The sequence below is a fragment of the Meleagris gallopavo genome, chromosome 17 (genome assembly GCF_000146605.3).
Source record: "Meleagris gallopavo isolate NT-WF06-2002-E0010 breed Aviagen turkey brand Nicholas breeding stock chromosome 17, Turkey_5.1, whole genome shotgun sequence".
NCBI classification, from domain to species: Eukaryota; Metazoa; Chordata; class Aves; order Galliformes; family Phasianidae; genus Meleagris; species Meleagris gallopavo.
In genome coordinates this window covers 7,362,939-7,379,745 of record NC_015027.2, presented here as the reverse complement: position 1 = coordinate 7,379,745, position 16,807 = coordinate 7,362,939, and the positions used below count along the sequence as shown (strand labels likewise).

The 16,807-nt window shown below is 41.1% G+C and overlaps 1 protein-coding gene across 1 annotated transcript; it reads right to left on the bottom strand.

Annotated features, from left to right (window-relative positions):
* Nucleotides 1–1,916: 1,916 nt before the first annotated feature.
* RSPH14 (radial spoke head 14 homolog) lies at nt 1,917–9,414 on the bottom strand. The gene is made up of 4 exons (XM_010720375.3): nt 9,313–9,414; nt 4,539–4,813; nt 3,260–3,393; nt 1,917–2,300 (listed from the first exon to the last, which is right to left on the bottom strand). Exons 1-4 carry the CDS (start codon nt 9,412–9,414, stop codon nt 2,059–2,061), a joined length of 753 nt encoding a protein of 250 aa, XP_010718677.1. The 3' UTR covers nt 1,917–2,058.
* Nucleotides 9,415–16,807: the final 7,393 nt, after the last annotated feature.

Here is a 16,807-nt window from a genome sequence, read left to right as displayed (position 1 = left end):
TTTTTAATCTTCTTCAATGAGTTATTCCTGATTGCTTTCATTCCTTACTACTGTCTCAGGGCTGTAAGCTTGTATTCTGCCTTCCAGTCACTGCCAAAGCAGGGAGATTCAGGAAGAGGCTGGCACTCTCACTCCAGAGCTCAGCTAAGGCTTTGCTCCGCTCCTGTACTGTGCATTTATGTAAGACAAGACACAGACATCATGGCAGAGTCTTATTTGGAAGCAGCTCATACTGTTCTTTAAAGCAGCTATCAGGGAGAAGCTCAGATGTGGTACTTAAGGTCCAAGTCAGCTAAATTTCTTCTTGTCACAGCAGTTCAGTCTGGATGGTCTTATTCCCTCATCTGAGCAAGATAATTGTTTTGCTAACTCGCTGAAATGCGATACCTGAATTACAGGGGGGAAGGCTGTGACAGATGCTTGAGCTAGAATGATTGTTACTGCATTTTCCTGCAGCAGTTTTGTAAATGTAGGTGAAACTACTGTTTTCTCTTGTTCCCCAGTACTTTGCTGAATGGTTTCCCCGTTATTAAACTGCCTGTCTCTCTCTTGTTGAACTGGATGCACTCAGGCATCTATATCTATTACATGTGAGTGCCTTACATACGTAAAGCGTGCTGAAAAGGCAGAGCCCCTGCAAGACCCTGCCCAGAGGGAAGAATCCATCTGATTCAATGCTTTTAAATCACATCTTTGTAGGAGAGGAAATTCTCCCTCTGGTTAGGTTATGGAAGAAAAATCTTTTAACTTTAATCACACCTACAGTGGCTGGTATAAGATTGTGCTTTACAGTGGGAGGAACACTGGGCTCCTGCAGTGGAAGTGCAGCATGACAAACAACCCCATCTGTACGGATGGTGCAGCTTCTTTTTAGCCACAGTAACTTCTTTCTAGAAGAATGCTATTCAACAGCAAAACCTGAGTGGAAATGTGGGCTTTCCTGTAAAGTTGAGTCAGCTGCACGGTGATTCTTGTCTTGAGCACTTCTAGTGGGCAGGATTTGTCCTGCCAGGCCTTCTGTTGATGATTCTTGTGTTACACACTAGCAAATGCAGAGAAATTTGCAATATCAATAGTGATCTACCTTGACTACATGGTGAGTAAAATGCTACTGAACTTCCCCAGTTTCAGCTGCTCATCAGCTCTAAAATCAGAAACTGCCTTATTTTCCTTCGGGCAATTTATGTCTTGTTGGATAAGCTTGCTTCAGACAGCTTGAACTTTTGATGTTATATTCAATTCTATAAAGTAAAAGCCATTTCATTTTTAAACCATTGGATTAGAAAAAAGTGGGGAAAAAAGGAGAAAAAAACGCATGTTTTTTTCAAAGTAGGGAACTGATATTTTCAGTTCTGTTTTGTTTACCTCCTCATCTCTCCACTCAGACAGCTGTTAATCACAGAATACTAATGGAAGGAACATCTGAAGACTGTCTTGTCCAATTCTTGTACTAAACTGTATGGGGTTGACTTTCCTCTTGACATGTTCCCATCCCTTTAGAATGAGCCACAACAGTACAACTCCTTCATGCTGGCACAGCACCTCCATTTTGTTGATTTTCTTCATTAGTGGATAGACTACAGCTGTACAAAACTACAAAGTACCAGGTAATAGCACAGATGTAGAGGCATGTTTCTTCCATACTCTAACCAAACAGAGCCTCTTTTACTGGGGGCTCTGTTCCCACTACAGTACTACCAGGTGTTACCCCAGAAAAGTCTGTGACATTGCCTTGCTTTTCCAGCAGTGATGCTCTAAATGGTTCTAATCCTGTGCTCAACATACATTTGCAGCAAAACTCCAGTTTCTTATATCTCAGGAAAATCCTGGTATGGTATCTCAGGAGATAACTCCTGCTGGAGTATGCTAGGCTTGTTAGCTTTTCTTTTTCCCCATTACTTTCCTTGTGACCTGTAACACTGATATAAGACCGCTGACAAATGACTTTTTAGAATGAAAGAAGAACAGAGTTTTGCTTTTGAACGTTGCATATAATCATGCAACTTTTACAGCGAGGCAACAACAGAGGGCAATAGATCTCTGTGAAACACCACATCTTCAGAAAGGTTTCCATTGGATGACTCTGATGGCAATTTCAGCAGCTCTTCTCACTGCCTCGCTGGGGTCCCTCAGGCACTGCTGAAACGTGTTTGTACATTCTAGGAGCTTCCTGCGACCCTCAGCTACTTCTGCCAGCATGGTGAGGGTTTTGATTGCACTCAGACGGGCTTTGCTGTTTTCCTCAGCGACCAACTTCAGTAACCGTGGAATGGCTTCAGCACGTAGTGCTAAGCATCTCCCTGTAGAAAAAGAAACTGGCTTTAAAATGTATTATTACATATAATCAACAAGATTTTGAATTGCTGCTCTTGACTTCTTGCCCAGTTACAGCTTTGAACACCCCAGAGTGAGTGGTGTGACGCAGGATGTGCTTTGCTTTTCCAGACCTGAGCTAGCTGCCAGCTAGCTGTTTATTTGTATGGAAATCAATCTTTCTCAGTAAACATTATATGCTTTGCACATTGTTATTTCATTTCAACATCTAAGAAGGTTCGAGGTACCAAATGATAGGATAAACTGTTTTGGGGGGGATTAGATGCCCTTAAGAACATCCTCCATTCTTTTATTTTTAAAGGCATTTCAAAGACAGAGATCCATGCCCGTGTTGTTTTTGGAAACCAGGGGAGACAGATACAGAGGAGGACTGGAACACAACTACTGTTATTAAGAGTCTTTTAATTCTAATTATTCGCTTATCACACTGAACGTTCAGCAGTTAGTGTTTTCAGTGTCTTGTAACTTACTTGAGAGAACAACAGGCATTAATAATATTCTCTCCTCTCTTAGCTGTGAGAGAGAAACTGCCTCTAACCACAAAAAAGGTTTCCAGGAAGTAGCGCTCGGTAGGACTGATTCTGAGCAGCTCCAGGTATCTGGATCTCTGGCCGTGTACAGAAAATGTTCCCCTCTGCTGCAGCACTCTGGAGGGAAATGACACAGCTTGGGCAATTATTTACCTACTTCAGGAAAATGGAATGTGGAATATACTGCAATCTCTAGGCACAATGGTATCGGCAACTGCTCTTTGACAGATGTGAAGAAATGTCCTAATCTTACAAATCCTTGTACAGATCTCATGCTTTTTGAAACTGAGGATTTGTGGGGTTGGGGACAGGACAGGGGCATAGATTTTGTTTTTAAGTTTCCTTAAAATTGGATTTCTAGAAAGCAACCCAACAGACCCGCCTCTTCCTCTCACCCTTAGGTTTAATGGTAGCAAACATCAGCGCTCCTGCTGCGCTAGCTTGGACTTCAGGATCTGCATCTTCTAACAGGCTCACCAGTAGTGGAATGACCTCTTCGCACACTGTGCTTTTTCCCTCTGGATGGGTACTGTGTAGAAAAGACGGTTGAGATGCCTTCTTGAACGATATCTGCTATCATGTCACCACCCACAGCTTTTCCCCATGCCTGGCCCCCTGCAGCAGCCCTCTGCTTCCTGACAGCAGGGCTGACACGGCCCTCTGCACTGTTCTCTTTGGAGTCAAAATGTTCCGACTGTTGGACAGATGGCAAGCACTGTGGCCTGGTCACAAAGAGAGAGGGGATGTCTGTTCATACTTGGTCTGTTAAGTCAACTTGCTGATACATCACAGATTGTATCCTATTAACCTATGTGCAGGCATTTAACAATTTTTAGGCTATTTTTAGGTGGTGTTTGGATTTATTTTTTTTTTTACTGTTATGGCACATAGAAAGTTGCAAGAAAGTTGCAACAAGGAACAGGATTCAGAAAGAAGTGCTGCTGGTCTTAATGGCAGTTTAGTTGGAAACCTGTCTGTTGAATCCTACTCAGATTTAAACCAACTGCTGTGTTAGTGGCCTGCAACGAATTCCTTTTCTAGGTCAATTCTGTCTTTCTTTCTGGCCTCTTTAATGTGGGGAATATTTAACATTGTCCTGCTATTGCAGTGACATAGAAAGCAGAGGATGTCCATACTGTAGGTCAATTCCTGACTTTTTTCTGTCGCTCCCTGTATCTACAGTCTCTTTCTCTAAGACCTTAATTTTGGAAATTAAGAAGATTTTTGTGCCAATTATTATCCCAACAAAACAATTTGCAGACTGTTTTAAGCTAGACATCCACTGAGCACTTTTATGTGTGACTGTCAGACAGTGGACTTCCACTCAGTTTAATATACAAATTTAATATAAAGACCTTTAATTTTTTGAAGAAGCAGTTGCCCTGTAAAGTAAGGGCTCCTACCTGTTTGCCCACGACTTCTCATGCAAGCTTTTCTTCCTGGTGATACTGTACCAGGAAAAGCCCTGATTTCATTGCTAGTATAGAAAGACAAATAGGAGGAGAAGGAATGACGTCTCAACAGCTTTTGCTTTCTGAGTGATTTGTGGCAATCATTACTTTAAGAAGTCTTCTATCTGTATATGCATACGGGCTGATATTACTTGTGAAATGTGACTTGATACTGTCATGAAATTAGTATTTTCTTGGGTTAAGTACTATAGATTTGCATTACCCGATTTCTAAAATGACCTGAGCTGCTTTGCTTCTGATGGTCACTGAGGGATGTGTGAGCTTTTCCTTCAGAATGGTGATGACATCACTTGCCAAAGCTTCAGAAGCTTCCACACGCAGACAGTTGGAGAGTGTGCCTAGGATTAGCTCCTGGATTTCATCTGACTCAGTCTTCAATTTGAGTATGAGTAAGGGAATCAAACCAGCACGCAGGATATCAACAGCCCCTGCAGGAGGAGACTCAGGTGAAGATGTGAATGCATTTATTATTTCTACCTATAAATTCAATTTCTTAGTAAGATTAAAACATATAACTCATTTCCTTACACACATGCAGGATTAGGACAGGAAAACTATCACAATAGCAGTCTGTTGATAAGTGCCATCATAGCATTGCTTTCTTGTTGAGCATCCTCAACAGTTCTATAAAGACATTAGCCCAAGTAATACTCAAGATTGCTCTGATTTTTCCACTTCCACCCACTTTAACTTTCCTCCCAAAATTATTCTTGCTAAGAAAATCAGTGTAAGTCACTTAATAACAACCTTCCAAACTGTTCTCAGCATCAACAGATGCTAAGACAGGCTGTGATGTGAGCACGTTGAGCTAGTATTTTAATATCATTCTCTGTTATGGTTTCTGTGGGGGGAAGTCAAGGTTTTGGAAACCATCAGCTTCCTCACATGTTTCTTTGTAGTAATTCTGTTATAGGGGAAATTCACATTTTGAGCTTTCCATTAGCCAGTACTCTTACACCATTTCTTAGAGGAAACAGCATCATAGGTATAAAGATCATCAGCTGCCCTGCAAGTGATGTCTCTGCTGTGTGTCACTGACTGACTTGTACCATTTCTAGCACAATACTAAATCAACACTGAAAGAGCAATGCCATGGGGAAGCAGAAACAGAACATACTGTCCACAAGTAACTAAGTGAAAATAAAATTCTCCAGCTGTCTTGTTGCTAAGGCTGCTGCTTTGGTTGCCAGGAGAAATGTGCCTCCTTTTGAAGTGATTCACATTCAGTTAGATAAGGAAGTTTTGTGGGTAAGAGTCATAAAGGTGTTTGCAAATGAATGTCCCCAGTTAGAGATAAGAGGAAAGTGGGAAAGAGATTTTAATGGTCTTTGATAGCACTCAGGAGAAATCACTCAGTTTGACAGCCAGAGAAAAAACAGGATTCTTGAGGTCATTCTGTTGTATCCATTTCTGAGGTTTTGATGACATCAAATAATTCCTTACGTTACTAACTTATTAGGATCCACTTTCCTAATGAAAATACAAAAAAAAAAAGAAGAACAAAAAAAAGCCCAGAAGTGGTATTATTAGAGCTTTTACTACCTATGCTACATTTGCAGGCCAGTTCCTATGAGAATTCAAAAGAATAAGGAAAAACAGATTCAGACAGTTCACTCTTGAATGCTAATAACATTTTAAAGATTGGGATTTTGTACCAGAAAAGGCAAAGTGGGGAAGAAAAGTGGAAGAAAAATGTTATCTTTGCAGCTATGGCTCTGTGTGTTATTACAGAGAGATTGCATTTTCATAGTAGAAAATCCTGATCGTATATTTATTTTCCTTGGAGGAATGAAAAGAAGAAAATTCAAAGATCAGCTACAGCCCACTCAAACTGTCTCCATAGAAAGATGTCCTAAAGGAAGCCTACTATGCTGTTTTGGCAAGAGAGGCTAAGGGAGGTCCCCAGGAAGGAAGCAAAGTGTGCACAGCTGAGTCCATCTCTCTGCATTAGCCTTCCTGACGAGGACTGTGGGGTTTGCACTATGGGCAATAGCTACAGAAGGGCTGAGGGTGGGTTGGGCAAAGCAAAGATTTGGCAGGAATCTCCACGTCTTACAGTCATAGAAGCATAGACCCTGCCAGGGGCTGCTCCCATGCAGGTAGCTCAGAGCAGTCCCAGGTGACTCTAAATCATACCCACAATCGGGTTAGCCAAGTTTCCCAATGGTCTTTTGAAACAGCCTATGAAATAGAAGAGTTTTCATAACCAACTTCTAAAACTTCTCCCATGAACAGAAACTACATGGCCTGCGTGCTTGAAATGGAGATACCCAGACTGCTCACAGTCACTGCTTACACACTGTAGGATGCTGTGGAAATAGAAACTCAAAATTTGGTGGTTCAGTTCCAGATGAAGATCAGTAGCTCGGAGGTGAAAAGACTCTCATGACATTCCCTCTTTCAAGTGACTGGGTTTTTTAATTAGGATCTTTCCAGTTGATCAGTGATATCTTCAAGCCAAAACTACATCTGGACTATATCTTAACATAATTTCATTATTTCCAGATAAAATAACGTGCTGATTGTGAACAAAAGTAGCAAAGAATGGAAGCTTGAACTTCCAGAAGAATGGGTGGCTGTAATTCACATTGGCACCAATTTTTCTGGACTCAGTGTCACACAGCAAACAATCATATAACTCCATAAGCAAGCACTAACTCTTGCACAGTGGTCAGTGTTCTAGCTTGAGCTCAGAGAAACCATTGCTTGCTTTACTTTTCCATTTCTGTTGCTATGGTGTTCTTCTACATTTCTCATGCTCATAGTAATCTTTTCTCTTTTCCAGAGTGGTTTCAATACTATTTTTACATTTGCCTTCAAGTACTTAAGAGGCATTTTTATACCCATTGCCTGTGATTTCATTTCCTCCTTTCTTGCACTTCCCTCCTTTTCAGACCTTCCTTCCTGATCCCCTTGGCTGTTATTTCACCATATTCCCCATAAGCACTCCTAGCATTCTGGTTTCACATCTTTGTGTTTGAGTTTTTCACTTGTCTTCTAATGTATTCAATTCATATATTCAACTACAGAAGACTGCTTTCATTGCCCCTCGAACTTCTTCTTCTCCAGTTAGTGTTTATTGACTTTCTTTGACTCAGTCATTGCATTTTCACTTCATGTGTGCTTAGGGTGCTAGCCTTTGCTAATGCTACATTCTTGAGTGCAAAATATATAACAAAGTCTTTCTCTTTCAATAGGTCAGCAAGATGAAGTGCAGAGCATTGTCTAGGATAGCTTATATTCTGTGGAGCTGTTAGTAGCGTGCATTCTGTGGTCAGAACCCCAAAGTAGCTAGTGGGTACTTACTTTGTGTGAACACTGTTTTCATTTCTCTTCACATCTTTTATTTTACCAGGCTGGGGATCTTTCTTATCTACAGTTTTCATCAAACTGTCCTATCTGAAATGCTATTGTGCTATCAGAGGGAGCTTCCCGGACATAAACATAGAAACAAAGATAGATTGTTTGACCTTGTCAGAAGTCTCAGGGTGGGGAGGAAAGGCCATAAGCAAAAACAAAAAAAAGAGACTATCTAATACTGAGCCTGAAATTTCCAGGTGGAAATTCATCATGGTTTCCCAGGGGAGTCAAAAGGTGAAAGGTCCAGGGAGGTAAAAAGGAAAAGGTAGGAAACAGCATCAGTGGAAAGTTGTTTGAGTTACTTGTGAATTACAGCAGTCTCAGATCCTGCATCGCACTGAACAAGCAATGGGAGAAGAAGGTGAGCTGGTGTTTCCAGTGCTCCTATACTATCCTGGCATTCTCAGGGTCTTAAATTTTCATTTAAACATTGCCCTTTCAAAAGGGCAGAGAGCATTCCAGATATACCAGATATAGTGATGAACAAGGGGAGAAAGTTTTCTAAATACAAATAGTTGTATTTGCAGTCGCATAGTTAACACCATTATTTCTTTTTCTCAGGACTTGTAATCTTCCCTTGGGCTACTTTTTATCTCAGCACTCGTCTCTTCCTCCTCATAGCTCTCTGGTCACTCTCATTTTCCCATTCCCAACTCATTTTTCAAATAGACCCAAAGAGGCACTGCCATTTATTCTGTTCTCTCAGTATGGCTGCAGGGCATGTAAACAAATTAAATTTTGTAGAAGACAAAGGAATCATTTATAGCACATAACAGCGATGTTTTGTTTTGTTTTTCAATTACATAAAGCAATTAAATCACATTACAAATCCTTTTCAACACAAATGTCAGTTTTCAACTCAAAGCAATTTCAATGTTTGTTTTAATAAGAAGCATGGCCAGAAAGTGATGTAAAATGCAGGACTACACAGTGAAACAATACATAAACACAGATTCTATATATTAGGAATGTTTTGTTAATACCTCAGCTGTCTCTTTGAGATGTCCAGACAGCTATCTGAAATGCTTAGTAACAGCACTGCAACACAGAGAGAAGTAGAAAGTGAAAAGAGGAGCAGAGCCAGGCACAGTCAGACCAACAAATGCTGGGTGCTGTGCCATCAGTGGACCCAACACGGTGGCTGGGAGGGCCTGGTGTTGGGAGCTGTGATCCTGACAGCACCGCTAATTCTGATGGATGTCAGCTTCAGATCCTTTAGTGAAGTTTACCACAACAGCTGTGGGGGTGAGTATGAGATACGCTCCCTGCTGTAGTCGTGCATAACCCACAATCTGTGGATTGCTGACCATTTGTAGTGCATCAGAAGGTGGTTTCCAAAATTAAAACAACTTTTCCTGCTTTTAATAAAGCAGTATTCATACATTAACATACAGAAAAGGAAACAGTCAAAATGATGGTGAAATAGAAGTAATTAAGCAAAGCTGGCTTATAAAAAATGTCCTAGCTCTAACAACTGATAGTCTGCTTATGTTAATAATACAGATTTTTATTGTGCCCATCAGAACTGCAGCTGCTTGCATCTCCCAAGTAATTCATCTTTCTCTTTCTAAATTTGTCACTTAGCACACAGGTACATTCATGATTATCCTACGTACCTGTGTGAATGTGTCTGTACAGCATGCATTCAGCAGATCATAAAGCATATCAATTGCACAAATTAGGAAATTTTCATCTTCTACTTCTCTGACAAAGGACATTTCCTTTATTCAGAGAGAGATTTAAAAAAATAATGTTAAAATTAAAGCGTGAAAAGAACCTGGAGGCTTTTTTCCTTCTTCTTTTGGCTGAAGAAGGAAATGTCACCCTGAAATTTATTAATTTCCTCCACAGGGGAGACTTTGCCAAAACGCAAGAAGGAAGGAAAACAGTCTGACATATGTGCTACTCGCTCCAGTGTCCTCAGATCAATTACTGAGAGAAGAAATTAAGGCCTTCAGATAATGGCTCCCCAGAAGTGAAGCTGCAGCCATGAGTTGTTACCCAGCTTCAGCTTCTCCAGGCCAAAATTTTCCCTTTTTGTCTGCTGCTCAGGAGTGGGAACGATAGGATGAGACTAAAAGGGATGAGTGCAGCCACAATAGACTGCTGACTTCACTGCTTCCACAAGTACCTGTTGTGAATTTAATCCCACACAGAAGGCAACAGATCTAGTACCCATGGCCTTGTCGTGTTCCAGAAGAGAACTTGAACTGGCACACCTGCAAGAACTAACTTAAACACTGGATTTTATACTTCATACCAAGCACGTACATCAAGTGTTCAGGAAGCGTTCACAATTACTGTAGCAAGTGTCAGTCACAGACAATTACAGTTGATGGTGTTACTGTGCATCTAAAGCTTCCTGGCTGTTTGGAAGAATACCTGGCAGGGTTCTGCACTAGTTCTGCCGACTGCCTTGGGAGACTTTAAGGGGAGAGAAATACAGATCACCATTTTTCCATTTCCAGAACTCCTGCTTTTCCTCTGGGACAGAAGGCCAGAAGATTAAAGCAATACGAATGAAGCTCAAGAAACAGTTTTGTTAACAATCTAACATTTTTGTTTCTCTAAGGCTGTATCTGTGGGGCTGGAATTCTGTGCTACTGTATGACATTACATAGCAAAATAACCATTACAACGTGCAACTTTCACAACTGCTGAGTTAACTTCACTCAGACATAAAAGTGGTTGCTTTGTCAGTTTTGTTCTGTAGGAGAACTAGAGTTGGCATGGAGAAAGTGCTCTCTGATCTTTGCCAGGATAACTGAATCACGGAACAAGATGTATGTGAAAAATTCCTACATAGGTTTTATTATACTGTTGCCAAACAATAAGTCAAAATGAGAGGCACAAAGAAACTAGATATCTAGATTTAATCATGTGTCTGATATACAGACACAGAAGGATATGTTGTCTTGAAAATTAACATAAACTTGCTTTGATATATGAAAAAAAAATACGACTGAAAATCAACCATACTGAAAGACTGCAAATAGTGAGGGAAGACAAGAGGATGAGCTTTAATTCGGCCTTAGATATACGTGTACTTTTTCAGATTTTCTTCGTTGTTAAAAGGGTGTGAATTTTATTTTATTTTTTGCTACATTTAAAAGTGAACTGGTAGAAAATGTCAAAGAAGAAACTGGAGAAATTGTAGCATTGACAAATCCCCTGGCTGTGTTTGCTGATCTAGCATGCTGGCAAAGCTGGTGTAAGTTAATTTTATCCTACAGTTCACACTACATACACTCATGCCAAGATGAGCACAAATGAATGGTTGAAACTAATATAGTCTTCAGGAAAAGAAGCATACAGCACTGTAGGCAGGTGAGGTTGTTTTCTGCTTCGGATGCTCTGGCCTGGCAGTTCTGTTCAAAATGAAAGTGGAAGAAACACGTCTCAGTTAGACCCAGAGCCCAGATGGCTGCACAACATGAGTGGAGCTGCATGGAGGGCAGATCAGTCTCTGCTTCCCACACAGGCCTGCTGCTTTGCAGATTCCACCTTTTCTGTGGAAAGCCCTGTTCCCAAGGAAAACTACTTACACTACTCAATGAAAATTTCTTCCGTTTTGGGTGAGGTTCTACAACAGGGCTTTGCACATTTTTAGTGCTTATTTTATTACCAAGAGGGAAAAATTCTTAAGTCTCAATTGAATATGAGGCTGCCAAGGTACAGGCTGTCCTGGGGATGATTTGTGATCTGAAGTGATCAGTAAATTTTGATCTTCGGTTGAGAGCCCAATTTCTCCAGTGAGCTGTAATCACAGAAGTTGGCCTAAAGGCATTTATCAGGTAGGAATAGAACTTAGTATTTTGTACCCTGAGATGCATTCCTGAATGAGGATTTCCAAGGGAATGAAATGAAGGTGTTCTTGTAAAATAACCTTTTGATCATTCATTTCTAGAACATCTAGTCCAGTAGAACCCTAGCCACAGAAATGAAAGGAATCTGTTACTTAAAGCAGACTAAAATATTAGGTCTAGCTTCTGGAAATGTGCCAGGTCAAACATCCACATTTCCCTACTGCTATTAATGTGCTTATATTTAAGAACAATATATACAGAATTTAAAGCACCAAGAACTTAAGCAGAAACAGGGAATAATATTTGCTGCAGTTATTAGATACCAGCAATTATTTCATCAGCTGATAAAAATTACTACCATTTTAATATAATATTTTTTTAAAAATAACACTGTTACAACTAACTCTGAAAATTACATTAATTGAAAGACTTGAATAAGATACTTATCCATTTAATCAGTTGAGGTAAGGGTAACACAATATGCTTTCCCATGTCACTGACTTCACCACCCAGTTAGTTCATTTATTATTTGAACCCATCTTGTGCATATCAGTAACAAAGCAAGAACTCTTTCATAAAATAGGGGCAGTAAATTAAAAAAATAAAATAAAAAAATCAGAAGCTGCATTTATTCATTTCACTATTAGTTTATCACCAGTGCAGTCTTAGGCCAAAGTGTCTTTCATGCAGGTTTTCACTCCTCTGTCTAAAACTGCTTCAGAACGGGAGGTGCTGAGCAGTTACAGATGGCCAAGCCCACTGCTGGGTACGTCTGCTCTGCGCTTCCTAAGTGACCGCAGTTGCAGCTGAGATACGCCGTATCTTCATGTAGATACAAAATTAGCCACAGGCCTGACATAAAAAAAGGTGTGCAATTAACTAAACTTAATTACTTAAATCTGTCTGCAGTCTTCCCATTTTTTACAGACCTGTTCTGGCATCTCAGGTCCCCATAGTAAAGCTGCTGGAATGCCCAGTTCCATTTCTGGTGCTTTGCAGAATTACCTTTCCGTCCTCAAACAAAATTTTCAATCTTTTTTCCTAAATTTTTTTTCCCTTTTTTTTTTTTTTTTTTATTTTTTTTTTCCCCCCTTAAACGGCTTAGGTTCCTAGTTTTTCCTTTACTTTACCTTCCCCTTAAATCCAGTACAATTTACTAAAAACTAAAGTTACCAAACTAAGCTAGCAGTTTCTTATTCCTCCTAATCAGACATTACAAAATAATACAAGGGACAAATAATAATGCCTGCTGGACTTGTAATTATAGCTCATGGTTCCCACATGCAGCAAAGCCATCATCTGTAAAAGATAGAAAGAAATGTGAACCTAGTAGAAATACTTGTGTAATTCTTGTAAGCCCCCAGTTTGATGCTTCTTCAGCTGCCATGATTATCAGTGAAAAAAACAAAAATGTTTGTAAGCAAGACATTCCTTCTTTCTGTTGGTTTGCTACTGCAAAAAATAAATAAGACCTAAATGCCTCCCAGGGATCCTCAGGTGGGAGAGACCTCTTTCCAGCTGGCTGCTTCCACGAATATGTAATCACGTATACTGAGTGGAAAACCTTCAAACAGGAAAAATGGAGAAGGGAGGCAGCTCTCCCAGGAATAACCAGCAGCCTGTTGCTCACAGCTAGGACATCCAGCACTGGTTCCTTTTGTTTTCTTGTTGAAAATTTCTTTGCTAAAACAATGTTTGGCACTCTCTAATTGCACCTCTTTGCATGTCGTTCCCTGAGGGTCTACATATTTTGATCTCAAGTGACTTTGTCAGCAGTTCAAGTTTCACCAGTCTTTCACTCTATACTGTACTGAATGGTCCCCTATTTCTTTTTGGGTGAAAGATTGAAGTCTTGTGACTCCCAGTTCCCTCCATTTATTTACCCTTAATAATGAAGAATCAAGAAATATATATATATATATGTATAATTACTAATGTAATACTGCAGCCCCAAAGGATGAGTCCTTTACAAATAATTACACACCTCTCTTATTTTGTGATGTCTTGGTAGCTTTCCTCTCAGGGAGAAGTTATGGCCCAGGTATCTATCACTAAGCTTCTGAAAAGTGAGGTCTGTCCTGCTGTGCAAAGTTAAGTGCACAGGAAAGTCAGTGTATCCATCAGGGCTCCAGGCAAGCCTCCAAGCAGCTGTCCACCAGCTGCTGGATTTAATGCTTGTTTTTCTACTCTTGGCTTCAGTGGCAAGTGCTGATTCAGCAGCTGAGCCAATGGCTGTGAGCTGCACATACAGTGGATGTGTAATAACACCATGAAGGAATGTATGCTAGGCTTTTACTTTTTAGGGTTTGGTTGTTTTTTCTTCCTTCCTTCCTTCTTCCTTCTTCCTTCTTCCTTTTCCTTCCTTCTTCCTTCCTTCCTTCTTCCTTCCTTCCTTCCTTCCTTCCTTCCTTCCTCTCTTCCTCTCTTCCTACCTTCCTTCCTCTCTTCCTTTCTTTCTTTCTTTCGGGAAACCAGTGAGGTCCTTCTCTTTAACTGATTGCGCTGTTAGCTGTAACTCATTCTCCAGGCTCACGTTCTCAAATATCTCCATGAAGGAGATTGGAAGATCAAAGAGTTCACAGCAAGCGAAGCCCTCTGTAACTTGAAGGCTATGAGAACACAATAAAAAGGAGACAGCCTGGTAAAGAGAATTTTCATCCTATAGGATGAAGTGAAAGGATATGAGGCTGACACCAGCCCTGAAAAGTGCATTCATGATTTTTTCCCACCATTTCACAGCCACTGGTACAAAGCACAATTTGTAGATAGTTATAAATATCAGATTCCAGTCATCTGCACTTGATGCTATTTTAAACTCTTCCACGTGAGAAAAATGGTTAAAAATAAAAATATAGCCTTTTCATTCTTCTCTAGATGTTCTGTTCAGTTCTTCCTGCTCACATAGAATCACAGACCCGTCTATAAATATCTAACCCAGATATACAATTGCTTGTTTAAACGGAGGGTGTTTGGTAGAAAACGGAATGAAATAGAAAATGTCCCTTATTGTATTTTTATTGCAGACCAGATGTGGCCTCTCAATTTTCCCTCTATCATTTGGAGATGTACATTCACCAAGAACACTGCATGTGTGCTTATAAATATTTTGATTTTGTCATGGTATAATAAAGGGTAATTGATTAGAAAAATCCCTATAGGATTTTGCACTTAAGAATGCATTTCTATTTTAGCACTATTGTCTTCAAACCAAGTGTATATTTTGACTGATCCCAAAGAGGAAGCAACAGCAAACAGGCCAGGACTTGGCTTTTGTTCAGTGGGGGGCACTGGCAAGTTGAGCAAAGCTCATGCAGCTCGTGGTTGCAGAGCTGCATGTGAGACCTTCACACCAGCAGCCATCCACTCCTCCTCTAAACAGAGCTTGCTCCCATATGGCAAAATGCCTGAGACCTGCCTGCCATGGGAATGCAGAGGTCTGACCAGATCATCACCGTTCCACCAAACAGCTATTTGTTAGGCAAATTACTACTTCCAGGCAGAAGAAGTAATACAAACTTTTCACTTTCAGTATGTATTTGTCATTTTTCAATCTACCTACACCGAAGAATATCACTTAGAGCACTGGGGTAAAGAACTCTGTTTTTATACCCTGTTTGACTTTGGGATATGTGATACTTTGAGATGTATATTCCTCTTTAAATTCCTCTGGGACCTTGTCTACATGTAAAGCAACCAACAGCAGCTGGAAGGTCCCAACTGAGAATTTCTGGGAGCAGAACAAGGCGCAGCTGAAGAAGAGAGAGACAGATCTGCTGACTTATTCTGGATGAGCTGGGTTTCAGCTCTGCCATTCATTGGCAGCACGCTCACCAAACTCCCATCCCGTGGTGCTGGGATCAGTGCACTGCTCAGACTGCCTGCCTGTACTTCCTTCCCCGGCGGTGTCTCATCCACCAGTAGGTGCCTCCCTCAAAACTGCAAAAAGCAAGCGTTCTGTTACAGCAATCCAAAGCACCTAAGTGATGCAACCTGTGGAGAGCATGTGACCAATGATCTTCCTACACAGGATGATGGCAGCTGATGCTGTTTTTGTACCCAAGCTGGTAATGTGTGGAAGATGCTTCTTCTCACATATAAAGCACTATGCTGGAGACACATGTAATATGACAGTTTCTATAGTAACTAGTTGTTCTTTATGGAGTGGCAGATTAAACCTGTACACCTTGTTATTGTTCTTTCATCCCATTATCCAGAGTACTCAGGCAGTTACCACAGCTACACTGCTTTATCCCTCTCCATTCCCCTGCCAACAGAACTATGGCAGGGCTTTGTGCACTGCAAGCAGAGTGCCTGAGAGACACAGAGCACCATTAGAATTTAGACAGTAGGCATCAAAGCACACGTGTGCATAGCTGGATACTGAAAAGTAAAGCTGTAGAGATTAAAAACTGATTGCTTTGTTAAGCTGGCAAGTTTACGATTTGAAGATTACCATTTTGCTGAGAAAACAGTGCTGGTGATGTATAGGATGTTTATCTGTTGACGCTCTGAGCTTACCAGAGTCACGTCACTTCAGCCCAGGTGCACGGATAAACTCTGGTGGTAAGAACCCAGTGTAGCACAGGACTCGTGTGCTACACTGATTCATGGCTCTTATTTCAGTGCAACAAAAGTAATGCTGCTATGTTGTGTTTTACACTAAAATATTTCATTATTGCAGTTCATCGATGCTGCAGCTGTGCTGACGGTATCAGCCCTGCAAGCGGTGTTATTTACAGGAATCAGATGTTTTCTGTGCTGCATCATGTTAGCCTCGTTGTGGGAAAAATGTCCCTGCTCTGTCTCTGTCTGAAAGCCTCTGTTGCTGTCTCCAGCAGAATCGTATCAGTAATAAATTCTGGTTATGAAATCGCACTGTAGGGAGAAATCGCAGCTGTGTGAGCAGGGCTGCAGCCTGCACGACTAGAAGGAAAGATATAATGTAGAAATAGGTACCTCCATCCATGAGATAAGAGAAAATGGTACTTGGCGTCACTTAAATAAAGCTACCGTACGTCGCACACATGTAGGAGAGAGAAAAGTGAAAAGTGTTACGAGAAAAGCAGAGAAAACAAATGCACAGCATCGAGACCAACTGAAAGATGGAAACAGCGGAACGCAGGCAGATCCCGCTGCACGACCAGCCTGGTTTCTCTCCCTTTGCCCTTGATTGCATCACTCTGACACGGATGCGGCACCCGGCCCGGCACCCCGAGCGCCGTGCCGTTCTCCGCGGGGAGCCGCCCCGGCCGCGCTCGTGCCGGACCGGCCCCGCGCGCTCCTTACGCAACGCGGGCGCGGAGCC